At 30.3% G+C, this 13,529-nt stretch overlaps 1 protein-coding gene and 1 pseudogene across 1 annotated transcript; both read left to right on the top strand.

The window, feature by feature from the left end:
• Positions 1 to 262: 262 nt before the first annotated feature.
• Positions 263 to 2,195, top strand: LOC104786602 (uncharacterized). The gene is made up of 5 exons (XM_010512043.3): positions 263 to 775; positions 937 to 1,137; positions 1,227 to 1,482; positions 1,584 to 1,711; positions 1,795 to 2,195. The coding sequence occupies exons 1-4, from the start codon at positions 632 to 634 to the stop codon at positions 1,700 to 1,702; spliced, it is 720 nt and encodes a 239-aa protein (XP_010510345.2). The 5' UTR covers positions 263 to 631; the 3' UTR covers positions 1,703 to 1,711; positions 1,795 to 2,195.
• Positions 2,196 to 11,677: 9,482 nt separating this feature from the next.
• On the top strand, positions 11,678 to 12,938 carry LOC104786604 (GDSL esterase/lipase At2g30310-like; annotated as a pseudogene).
• Positions 12,939 to 13,529: the final 591 nt, after the last annotated feature.

A 13,529-nucleotide genomic window follows, 5' to 3' on the forward strand; every position in this document is an offset into this window, starting at 1 on the left:
CAACGATAGTAAAGCAAATTCGATTGTTTAGTCTGTGAATACCCAAACGAATAAGCGTTCTTGAACTCGTTGAGAACCTTTGTTCTAGCTGAAGATAAGAGAGAAAGAGTTTTAAAGCTCTGTTTTCATTAAATCAATGAAAGTTGTTTTACATTCAAAGAACCGATTCTCTTATATAGAGAATAATCAAATATCTAACCCTTCTAAGAATTGTAAAGTTCCCATTATGCTATAGCTAAGATTAAAGGAAAAATACCAATTTGTAATGTTAAAAATAGAAAAATGCAAAATAAAGTAAAAGGGAGATCATCAGCTAAGTTGGCACCGCCTTAACATTAACACCCTGCATCAGATGAACTTTATTTTTTTTTGGTTAAAATCTAGTTAGTATGTAATTCTCAACACAACAAATTACAAATTGGTGTATCCATCTGATCACTACAAGACTGCTGTACAAGTAGAAGATATATTCATTTTTAGATGGAAAATATAACCTTTTAATGCATTTATTTAGGTTTATCAAATTTTCTAAAACAATGTCTTGGCGGCCGCGTTTTAAAACAGGGTTTGTAGGTGTAGAACACACACGTGTAACAATCTCTCAGCAAAAAAAAAAGATCGAACGGTTTGTATGAAAGAGAAGAAGAAAGTTTTTCTTTACTTCAAAGTTCAAAGTATAAAAGAAGTTTTTGGAAAGAAAAAAAAAAAACAAAAATTCTTCGTCTCTCCTCTCCTCCGCCGGATTGATATGGCCACGTTTCTCTCCCATTTGCCGGTACGGTTTCTTGATCCGATCTTCGTGATTTTTGTGCTCGTCTTGAATCATGATTTGTTGATTTCCTCTTTGATTAATTAGATACGATTTGTGGTCCGATCTAGTTCTAGGTTGTTCGTATTTATAAGACTAGAGTTGTTCTTCTTAATCCTCTGTTTCAGGTTGGTTGTGAGAAGCTTCGGAACTCTGTTCTTGCAATTGCTGAGCAATTTGAGTTAAATCACGATGCTGCTCTCTTTCTCCTCATCCAATACGGATGGGATGAGAAGGAACTTGTGAAAGATTTGAATGGAAAAAGAAGAATTGGTGATAGTTTGATTCGAGCAATTCCTCCAAGACCCCAATACCTAGATCTATTTCCTGTAAGAATCATTTTCTAATTTTGTGAAGTTCTTGTTGTGATATTGTCAAGTTATTGTTTCTTGTTTTGATATTGTACGTTTTTGCATAGGTTGAATGTGATTTCTGTCTAAGTTCACCGTCTGTTGAAACTGACTGTGGTCATCACATCTGTCAACCATGTGTGAGTGCCCAAATTTCTATTGCGGTGCTTAGGAAACGAACACTACCTCTCTGTCCTATTTGCGAGGCGTTCTTCCTGTCCCCAGAATTGATATCACAAACTAGTTCACAGGACGTGTCTAGTCAGTTCTTTCTTTTGCTCCAAGAGCACATGTTAGCCAACGAAGCTTCTTATATCAAATGTGGTTAGTAATGTTCTTCTTGCTTCTTGGTTTTAGTATCTCAGAATCTTCTCGTTTTTGTTTCTAATTTTTGAACTCCTGTTTTGTCTCTCTTTATGGATTAGAAAAAACTGGATTCCTATTGCTGGTTTTGTTTCCACAACACTTGCTGGTCTTTCTTGGTATGCGTGGAGAAGCTTTTCAAGAGAGAACCCGGAGACTGTTGAACTGCTGGACGACATGAAAGATTTGTGTAAGTTGGTTGTTTGAAATTCACTTATGGTTTATGGTTCAGTTATTTTAGAAAATCTTGTGGTAATTTCTTTTTTGATCCAGATTCCAAGGGCGAATCTCCCACAAAAAGATCTTTTTGGCTCAAGCTGGCAAAGAAGAAACTCAAGAAAAAGTATAAGGAGGTTGAGGATTACCTTTGGAAGAAACTTGGTTCTTGGTGGTAAATGCCTTTTACTTTTTGGGAACCTGAAGAATGATAGTAAACTTGAATAGGCTCCGGATAGAAACTTTAAGAGGCCAGTTTTTTTTTTTGAATCTGAAGCATTTATCGTTCTAATGTGTGTTTCTCATTAACATACTACAATGCTGAAATTGCTTTCATCATAGGGATATATAATTGGGTTCTAGATGTTACTGTAGTGATGTTTGTTTTTTAAATTTTCAATTATCCAACTTTTGATTCAACATTTATGTGTTTCTGCTAAATTCGAAAATCTTTATTAGTCGGGTGTTTTTTAAATTTGTGAGTTCCATAATAGGTTTTGTTTTTTCAAATTAGAGAACGCAAGATAGAATATCCTTTCCAATCAGCCATAGAAAGTATTCTATAATTTTGCCACCTCAGCACATCTTTTTAGGATTAAAGCATCTATGTATTAACGGAGATGTTAGTTAATAATGCTAATGTATAGTCTCATTCATTTTTAAAGGCCATACACATGAGTATGGGCCTCATAAGTCCATAACAGAAGGGTTTTCATTTTACAACGACGATTGAATTGCACCTCTTTTAATAGTGAAACTCGAATCGGCTCAACTTCTTTCACTTCCTCCTCTTAAATTACGTGTTAGCTCCCATATACCACAAATCGTTCCACTTCCCCTATATCACTCTATGTTCATCATCAACGTCATTGTAGTCGAATCATCACCGCAAGTTTTTCTCTAAATCTGAAATCATTTATTGGAACAACAGAAGCAAGAGAATTTGAACAAAGAAATATGAATTAGCTTCTCTGGAGTGGTGTAAGTGAAGGCTGGTGGTAAGGGCTTTCCTTGAGGTATTATATGTTACCAAAACATTTTTTTTGTTAAAGAATATGTTACCAAAACATTGATATTAAAAAAAAAAAACAAATTCTTTGTTCATCTTATTTCCCTGCTTAACGATTAATTACATTTTTAGATTAACATGAATGGTTAATAAACTGCAAGAAAAATAATTAATTTTTACAAAAGAGAGGATGTAAAAAAGCATAGTAAAAACAGATAATATTTGGATGGCTTACAACTTTTGATCTTGAGGGTATCCCATGGAAGTTGCCAACAAGATGGTGACTATCAAGTGTTTCATCGGCCAGCAATTGTAAGTATGGAGTATATGTTTTGCTTGAAGCATAGCTTTCTCGGAAAGGAATGCACAATAACAGGTTTTTGGTCTTCCGTAATGTAAAGTGAATGCTACTAAACTTACAGTACAAATTTATATATCATATTTCTTTATATTTGTTTCACAATACTAAATTATCAAATAGTTTCATTTTATTTAGACTCATTGCTTCATATATAGGTGATAACAGTCTCGACTACGATGATGCAGGTGGAGGGCTTGTGCTAGAGCTAAAACTACCATTGTTAATTTTGAAGCAAGCACAATTGCTACGGTAGGTTCCATATTTAACTCATAAAAAATGCCAAAGGGTAGTTCGAACTTCAAACCCAACCCCCCAACTCATTGATTGTCATTGCAGCTAAGATAACAATATATTAAAGGTTCCAATGTTTTAAAAGAGTGGATCAAACTAACCTTTATCAGCTTGGTCAGTATTTATGTACTTCTACCCTTTTATGTATTATGATATAGGTGGTCAATCAAATTTTAGCTGTCGATGTCTGTTTTTCTTTCCTTTGTTATCAGTGGTTAGATATGTTCATGGTAAACTAAATAGCACAACAATGAAATTCTTTTTTTTTTTTTGGTTCAGAGCACAACGATGAATACATTATCATTTTCTCCCTCTTTGAATAACTCAGTGAAATTCTTTAAAATCGCTTTGTGTACTGTTTCACTAATTGTGTCCTTAAATGTGTTCTTTTAAGAAGACACCAATCTTAGCTCAAATTTGTAAGAACCGTATCATTTTAACATGTATAATATATATATATATATATATATATATATATATTTTAAGAACACACCAATCTTTCATCAAATTTTAATTTAAATTAGAAACAACATCATACTCCCTCAGTTCCATTTTATTAGTTTTTTTTAGCTAAAAGCCAAATGTTAAACCATGAATATTCCATTATTTTTACAGAAAATATATTATTAAACATTTATTCAGAAAAATAACCAATATAATAAAAGACTGAAGAATACAAATGCTCATAACGACCTAAATAAACATAAATGATGCATAGAAATATAGAAAAAAAAACTTATAAAATGGAACAAAAACAAAAAAAAAAACTAAAAATTCTTATGATTTGGAACAGCGAGTATATCATTTTAGCATGTATAGTAATCAAATAAATAAATAAAAATTTAACTAACAAATCAAATACATATACCGGGCTACTTCCCTAGTTATAATAAAAAGTTAAAAACGGATGAAAGAGAGAGAGTGAGTCTACAGCGCCACTTGTGAAAAAAAAAAAATTGAATAAAATTTAAGATTGGTTCAACTTTCAATTTTCTCATTTAAATTTAATTGAATAACAAAAATGGATCAAAATATTACTCCCTCTGTTTCAAAATGTAGTATTCTTTTGTTAAGAAACTCCAAATCATTTCGATGTATATTAGACCATCATCATCGCACAACTTATCAAAAGTGTCTAAATTAATATTTTAAACTAATTTTATTATTAATTTAATGTGGATGTCTAAAAAATGATATGTTCGTGTCTGGGGAAGACATTAATAAAAAAAGAAGGTGTCTAAAAATGTTCTCTTTCCTCTCTTTTCAAATATAAATTTATAAATAAAGTATTGTTAGATTTACTATTTTATAGATACTTCTTTCAAAAATGTTATTTTTTTTTGCCACTCTCATTTTTTGGCATTTTTTAATTTTTAATGATCATTTTATTCATTTTTAACAGTATTTAAATAAAAAAATAAAAAATTGTTAACAACTATTTGGCGTAAAAGATTATCTTTTTAAAAATGTACAATAAAAAAAATTATTTTTGACAAAAGGCATCTACAGAAATATGCCAAGAATAATTTTTCGAAATGTCCATTTTTTAAATTAATACAAGGTAGTTTTGCTGTAGAATATAACTTCAGAATTCGATCTACACAAATGATGACAAACAATTCGACACTAGTTAATTATGATATCGTTCTTTTCACATGAGTATTGTAGAAATAGGTTTTCTTCGCGTACTCACATATTTGAGCATTTCTAAGATGGTGAAAAAACAAAATTGCCATTTATCACCTAAGACAATTGATTGTCTCTCCTCTTGTCTCAACTTCTATTTTTCTTTTTGTTTCGAGTCAGCCAACGTAAAACATTAGATTCAATCATTTAATACACAACCCTTAATCTTATGTATATCTTCATTCCCTAGATATATTTGTTCTTAATTGTGGGTAATGTGGTGCATTCCACTTACAATTTCAAAGCAAGAGATAATTTTTACCTCCCAACAGTGAGAAAGGGTTGTTCAAATATTATCCGGAGAATGACCAAGTCTGTTGTATTGCTAAACACTTCATGTTCTATCTCCTTTCATTGAAAATATGATTTTTCTTCGGCGTCCGGATTCCGTTCGAAAAATATTGACACACCCAAAAGAATTCCAGTATTCAGATTCTTGAATATTATCAAATCAAATTGCTGATCTCAGCTACTATTATGCTTACCACGACTGTTTTGGCTCTTGTGATTTTTTGTTTTAATGTTTTGTAACTTTGTTTAGGTCTTATGTTAGTATATATTGTCATGCTTTTTTTTCTTATATTTTGATATTTGGACTGATGCAATTCGATTGTTTCTAACAATCACAATGTTTTTTTTTTGTTTTTTTTTTTGTTGTTGTTTAAAGATTGAATAACTGTATATTGTTTACTTCTCGTGTATTTGTAGTTGGACATTTTTCACTTGTTGTATATATTGTATTTTTCACAATTGAAATTAGATAAAGTAGGTTTTATATTACACGGCTTTGCATCCACAAAACACGTGTATTTTTTGTTCGTTCATTAATTATCATTTTGATATTTTAAAGTAGTTATTTTGGTAAGTGAAAATACTAAAACCAAACAAAAAAACAATATTTATAACCTTCAATTATATTACTTACAATTAAAATATATAAAATAGTTACATTAAATAACAAAATAAATCTTTCTTCCGCGATGTACCCTGGATTAAAGTCTAATTATTAAATAATAACAAATGTTGTTAGGATCATGTCTCGTTTCATTTGATTTTATTTTTTAATGACTCTACTGATATAGAGTTTGTAGCTACATTGTAATATATGTTATTTTTGAAATTTGTAAGAAAGAAAGAAAACAACAATCTTAATTGTCCAAAAAGCTTGTGTTGTGTAAATCCTAAACTTACCAAAATTAATACTTTAAAATATCAAATATTAAAAAATTTACCATTAAATATAAAAGTATATATCTAATTAGAATTTAATATATTTAATCCACATTAAAAATCTAAAATTAAAATCGATATATTGAAAACATAAGTAATTGAAAAAAATTGTTCATTAAAATAAAATTTCCTAACTGGTTGTCCAAACAAAAAGAAAAGAATCTATAAAAGTGACATCACAAACAAGTGATATGATCGAACGAGCCAAACAGTCCGCTTTGACATAAAACGATCCAAAATTTGAAAATATAACTCTATATAATAAATCAACTATGAGTTTGTAATCTTTAAATGTATTAAAAATTTGTAATTTATTAATCAAATATATCGATAATAATATAGCTAAAATTAAATAGCATAAAATTAGTGTCAGCTTAATATGGACCCTTCCCTAGTTTATCAATTGACATTAGAAATAAGAATTTCATGTGAAGAAAAAAAGTTTGTTTTTCTTAAGTAAAGGAAATTATGTTAAAATTAGAGATATATACTAATGTTCAGTATTTCGGTGTTCGTTATTTTAAAATTAGTCTCTTTGTTAAGTAATATTATATATACAAATCTATTGACTTAAATAAATATATGAACCTGTAAAAAAATAAATTACAAAAAAAAATTGTATGTTAGGGAAGTTCATCTGAACTTAATCCAAAGTAATATAGGTAAAGGATGAAATTTGTGTATATTGAGGCATAGATTTCCTCTTTAGTAGTGGTAGTTTTTCTCTTGTACGAATCTAATTTAAGATTTATTTTTGTTTTTATTCATTTATTTTCAAAGCAGATAATAACACAAGGTAAAAATACCAAAATTTGTTTGTTGTAAAAGATGTAAAAAGGCAACATCAGCATTAAATTAAACGTATAATAAAAACCCAACCTCTTTCCTTTTTTTGTATTACTAAACTTACCACACCTTCCTTCTCCTTACCACACCATATTAAATCCTATTTTAGAATTGTAAAATCGTTATATAATCCCTTTGTATTTAACCGATATAAACCGGTTTAAGAGTAACCGATAGTCAGGTTTTCTTGTATATGAGTAAGGATGTAAAAAATTAGATAGAGAGAAACAAAATGATGTATACTGAAATCGAATTTTTGTTTTAACAAAAGTAAATGAAGATCCTTTATTATGTTCATTGTTATTCTTAGTAATTGTTTATTTTATTTTTACTTTTGTTGTTATTGCTGAATTAGTCCTAGATCATTGTCATTGTTAACCTTTTTTTTTTTTTTTTTTTTTTGTCATTGTTAACCTTGTTAACCTTGTTTGATGTGGTTTTGGAACTTTAACTTTGAAAAAGGGCAACCCAAATTTGACATGACATGTGGTAGCGAACATATTTATAATTTTGTAATCAACGGGTTATCTTATATAAAAACACCAAACAAGGTTAACAAACCAAATTGGAGTAACACATAATATGAATATCCAATATATAATCTTGTCTGCCATGATTGAGGCTATTTCAAAAACTTTTCTGCTATCCTAGCAGGCCCGGACGTCCCATCCCATTATGGAGGCATGGTGAGGACAGTTTCAAACCGCATTTCTCTGCTTCGAAGACATGGAATCAAATTAGAAAAAGAAGCGTACGAGTCAACTGGAGTGGTGTGGTTTCCCCAAGGTATTACTCGATAATAATCCATTACTTGGCTAGCGATCAAGAACATGTTGTTCACCAAAAGAAGAACTCGAGACTGTTCAACGAGGCACTTTGGTTCATATTAGTTCTCTCCGTTATGGCGTACGTTATCCAACCACCTCGAACCTTGGAGATCTTCTCCAACTCTGATTCTCGAGCTCCTTCAATAATATATATACTAGAAGTCATCCCGTGCTACGCACTTACGTTGTTGTTCAACTTTAGTAATTTGAAGATTATTAGCTTTATTTGTTTGCTCAACAATGGTTATTTTTATGATTTTAAAAATATACTGATCATATTAATTTTTTTTTTGGATTCATGATTTGTTTGATGTTACTTGAGTATTCCTTTTATATATAGTATTAGAGTATTTCAATACATTGAGAAAATTTTAATTTTATAGCAGAGTGTTTATGGTTTTTTTTCCTTTTACATTATCAATACATATTATAGCATGTGCATTGGTCAGAAACCCGATGAGAAAACCCATTGAGTTTCTCATCATATAATATTATTTTTTTAATGTAGATAAATTTTTGAACCTTTTTCTAATATGATAATTTGTTAGAAATACTCTTTTTGAGATAACCTTTCAAAAATACCAATTTTTGAACATTTTTATTTCTGCCCTCTTTTACACAGATTACAATATATTAAATTAATTTAAATTCTCTTTGTTTTTTAAGTCTGGGTTCTCTATTTTACATTTAGGATAGGGTAGTGTTTAGTATTTGGAGTTTAAAATTTAGAATTTAGTCATTTTATACATAAAAATATGTATTTTTGAAAATGAATAACATGAAAGAGTTTTATTGAAAATTGACATAGGAAAATATATATTTTTGAAAATTTGCTGTTTTATACTAAGATTCCTAAGAATATATGATACCAATATACAATTAACATATACTACTCAAAAGTATAGAAGTCAAATTAATCAGATAGTATAGAAAAATGCAACTCATATCTTACCATGAGATAAAAAGACATCATAAGCTTAACAACATGGTTTTTCAATCATATGATCATAACCTACAATTTTCCTTTTTTATAATAATTTAAAATACATTAGTTTCTTAAAGATGGAGACTAATAAGAAACTAAATGTACAATGGAGAGACTCATATCCTCCAATAAAAAGAAGTGTTAGCTTGTTTTACCACATTAATACTCAAAAAAAAAAAAAAAATAGAGATTCGAAAATATAAGAAAGGAACAAAACTAAACATGTTCAACATATTAAATCATGATAGTTCATTTTTTCATGATGTAGTAATATTAACACAACCAACAAATACGACAACCTGAAGTAAAAATAAAATATGGTTCAAGACCGGACCCATAGGCGAAGCAAGTGAAGCCAAGGATTAAGGCATCATTTTTTTTTGGACATATTTTAGACCAAAAGTTTTAGGTCTTTTATGTAGGGAAAAACATTTTAAGTTCTGTTATTAGTAGATTTTGTTTAAACTTCAAAAAAATGTAGAAGTTCAAGTTTTATATAAGAAAACAGTATATTATTTACGTAGATATATCCAATTTACGGATGAAATTTTATTAGGTGTATGTAAAAATGTATTTCATCTTTTGAATTGTTGGTGAATGGGCATTAGATTCATGTTAATTAAAGTTGTTGCTACTGAGATTTGAAGTAAAATTTAATTCAGGAAAAAAAATTAGAAACTCTATTAAAAAAGTTTCCAAAATCGAAAAGTTTTAAAACAATAATGAGTTATTAGGCAATATGATATTTATTTTCGTGTAAATGTTTAAATGAACATGAAAACATTGAAAAGACAAAGAAAAATATGAGCAAACAAAATGAACTACAATATGGAAATAATAAAAATAAGTTTTTATATTACTATTTTTATAATTTTATTTACAATAATAAAAAGTGTTTTTTTAAAAAAATTGACGTATGACATCCAAAATTGCCGGACCGGCCCATGAAAAGTAGGAAAGTCATACATAAACACTCTAGTGAATAAATAAATTTGTCATACATTTTCACATTTTTTTTCTTTGTAGTAATAATGTGAACAACAAACATGATAACCTCCAAAAAAATTTAAACAATTATTCAAGAATACTATTAAAATTTGGGAAGATATATATATATAAAATAATATAATTGTTCATAAGAACTTAATGACTGAAATTAAATAATAATGACTGAAAAATTGTGTAAAAAGGAGAGTAATTAGGGACTGAATTATAATTTTATGGAAAACATAATTAATTCTACTTTTATGGAAAAAGAATTGGTAAGATCTAGTGGGGAATAAATAGGTAAGCAATTATCAAATTACTTACGAAAAACATCTCACGAGTAGATTATATAAGATTAAAGACCCAAAACTAAGCAGGAATGAAAACCCAAAATTTAAAATTTGAGCCAAAAATTTATAAATCTAACATAAACATCACACAATCTAATATAATTTAGAATAATTTCTTCCCCATGAATCATACACAAGATTGAAACCCATATTTATCATTTCAGAATAAACTATTATCAATTTTTCCTAGGATGAAATCACAAACTGATAAATGGTGGGTTTAGATCAGAAGAGACCTTCAACAGTACACAACTGGTTCTTATTGAAGAAAGGAAAAAAGGAAATGTTGAGAGCTTTTTATTTTATTTTATGGGCCAGTAGTTACTTAGGTCCAAAATACAAATAAATTTTGTTAATTAAGTCCAAACAACAAATTAGACAGGTATTAGATAGATAACATGCCAAGTGGCATCTCCTTAGCAAAAGTTGGCATCTCCTTAACTACCGTGCCAATGATTCTAGAGGCTTGGAGCAAAATTTTGTAATGTAAAATTTTAGAAAACTTAACTAACAATATATCATCTAAAATTTGTGTTAAAATAAAAATTTATAGAGTTTTTGAATCAAATACTAAGAATTATAAAAGATGATAACAAAAAGATTAATGATAATGATGATAAAGTTCAAATTTGTAGTTAAAAACACTTAAACATTGAAATTAACTGTATAAATTTATAAAAAATATTTGTCAAATGTGGCCTAAAAAAATATGATCGAGGATGTGGCCTAGGGCTATTGCCCCATTTTTTATTATGTAAGCACGGCACTGAAGCCCTATGTAATATGCTTGGTGCGTCAAATTCTGTTAGTTGTCCGGTTTCTTCATACTTTGTGTATATAACATTTTTTTTTTATGATAAATTTAATAATTCAAAAAATGAATAAAAAGAAACTCAAATAGCAATGTCAAAACTTTTGGCCAATTTTTAAGATAAATTAGCCATTTGCGATCATGTTTCCGTACTATTCGACTCAAAGGAAGTTTATATATGGCCTATATTAGAATTATTGAATTTGTTTAATTTCCCAAATTTTTCTTACAAAAAAGTATAGTTAAGTTAATAGATAATACATTGCACGTTTTTAAAGATTTTGTATTTCTTTTTCGTTACACCGACCAACAAATTGTTGACCAATTTAGTTTCAAGTTCTTCTGTTTTTGACCATACTAATATCTTTAATTAGATCCCTGTTTTATTTTTTTATCTTTTGATTTTCAGTTTTAAGAAAAACAAACTTACAAAATAAGAGAAACATCATGGTTCAAAAACCAACTCAGTCCTACAGAGGTCAAACCTCATTCCCTTATAAATTAGTAACCAAACACATTTCAAATTCAACAAAGTAAAATCAACAAAATAATTCACAATGTCTACATCCAAAACTATAGTATTTGGTCTCTTCGTTGCAACACTCTCCCGTCTTGCAATGCGGCTGCAAATGCCACAAGGCAGCCGCTTTTTCCAGCGATTCTAATCTTCGGCGACTCAACCGTAGATACAGGCAATAACAACTATTATTTACGAGCCGTCTTCAAGGCTAAGCATCTCCCTTACGGTGTTGATCTCCTTGGCCATGAAGCTAGCGGAAGATTCTCTAACGGAAAACTAATCTCTGATGTCATTGCCTCCAAACTCAACATCAAAGAGTTTGTTCCTCCGTACGTTTCTACAACTGAACATCTCCGACCAAGACATTATCACTGGCGTCTGTTTTGCATCGGCCGGTGCGGGATACGATGACCGGACCTCGCTCTCGATTTAAGCGATCCCGGTCTCACAACAACCAAGCATGTTCAAGAATTACATTGCTCGCCTCAAAGGTATCGTAGGAGACAAGAAAGATCATTAACAACGCTTTAGTGGTCATAAGTGCAGGCCTAACGATTTCAACTTGAACTTTTCTGATATCCGTCTTGAGTATCCTACTATCTATGGTTACCAAGAGTTTGTCCTCAAGAGGCTTGACGGTTTTTTCCGGGTAAAAAAAATCTCATATATTTTCTTTCTATAGGTCTGAAACTAGTAGCTGATATTTCTTTCGTGTTGACTCTCAAATATTTACCTCTTGTGTGTGCAGGAGCTTTATAGTTTAGGTTGCCGTAATATTGTGGTTGGAGGGTTGCCGCCGATGGGATGTTTACCGATCCAAATGACCGCTAAAATGAGAAACATTTTGGGATTTTGTGTGGAACAAGAAAACAAAGACTCCGTTTTGTACAATCAGAAACTAGTAAAGAAACTGCCTGAGATCGAAGCGTCTCTACCGGGAAGCAAGTTCCTTTACGCCAACGTCTACGACCCTGTGATGGACATGATCCAAAACCCTAACATATATGGTATATACCACATTTCTTCCTTGCCACGCAAGTCATCTAAATTTCAAGCTTGCTAATTTATGCAATATATACTCATCGTCGTACAAATGAAAACAGGATTCAAGGAAACGAAGAAAGGATTTTGCGGAACAGAATACATGGAAACGTCCTTCATGTGCAACCCCCTTACAAAAGACTTGTCCGAATCACTCTGATCACTTGTTTTGGGACTCAATTCATCCCTCGGAGGCTGCTTACTAATACCTTGGCAACTTTGTGGGAGCTCAGATAAGAGGGGGGATCAAGGCTTAAATCACTATAATATACGAAATAAATCAATTACAAAAATATATTAACTGTTGTCTTGGCAATGACCACAGTACACGTAGATGTGCTGCATCGTCAAAACGAAGAGTGTAACTAAGAGAAGCGTTACGAAGCAAAGTTCAAAAGAAAAGAAAAGCATTCAATGAACGATTACACGTCTTCATGTAACCCCATCATTTACTCATTGCTAATTGATTGTGATTTTGGTATCTTTATGATGCAAATTAACAAGACATATCTCTGACGCATGAGTGACATCAGATATGACGCCATAGGGACAAGGTCACTTCCTCCATTTTTAGGACAACCAAACTTAGCATTGGATACAAATCGTATGATTTACTTGTTTGTTGTGTGTTCGACTTCTCTAGCTTTAAAATAGTCTTTACCGTTTTATGGAATTGTTTCTTTCACTTTTATACACAACCTTGAGTAGTTTATTAATCAAGCCACTCAAAAAGGTGTACCCACTATTTGTATAAGAATTCTTGTTTACTTGTTCCAAATGAACCAACAATCTTAATTAGAGAGCTTGTGTTTGCTTTTACGATTTACAAAAGAAAAGAAGAAAAACTG

The sequence above is a fragment of the Camelina sativa genome, chromosome 5, assembly GCF_030686135.1.
Source record: "Camelina sativa cultivar CO46 ecotype springtype chromosome 5, ASM3068613v1".
NCBI classification, from domain to species: Eukaryota; Viridiplantae; Streptophyta; class Magnoliopsida; order Brassicales; family Brassicaceae; genus Camelina; species Camelina sativa.

Excerpts from the sequence above, each read along its gene's own strand:
- LOC104786602 (XM_010512043.3), top strand. The coding sequence starts at position 632 with ATGAAAGAGAAGAAGAAAGTTTTTCTTTACTTCAAAGTTCAAAGTATA. Across the intron at positions 776-936 it reads CGTTTCTCTCCCATTTGCCG|GTTGGTTGTGAGAAGCTTCG; the intron begins GTACGGTTTCTT and ends CCTCTGTTTCAG. Across the intron at positions 1,483-1,583 it reads AGCTTCTTATATCAAATGTG|AAAAAACTGGATTCCTATTG; the intron begins GTTAGTAATGTT and ends TTTATGGATTAG.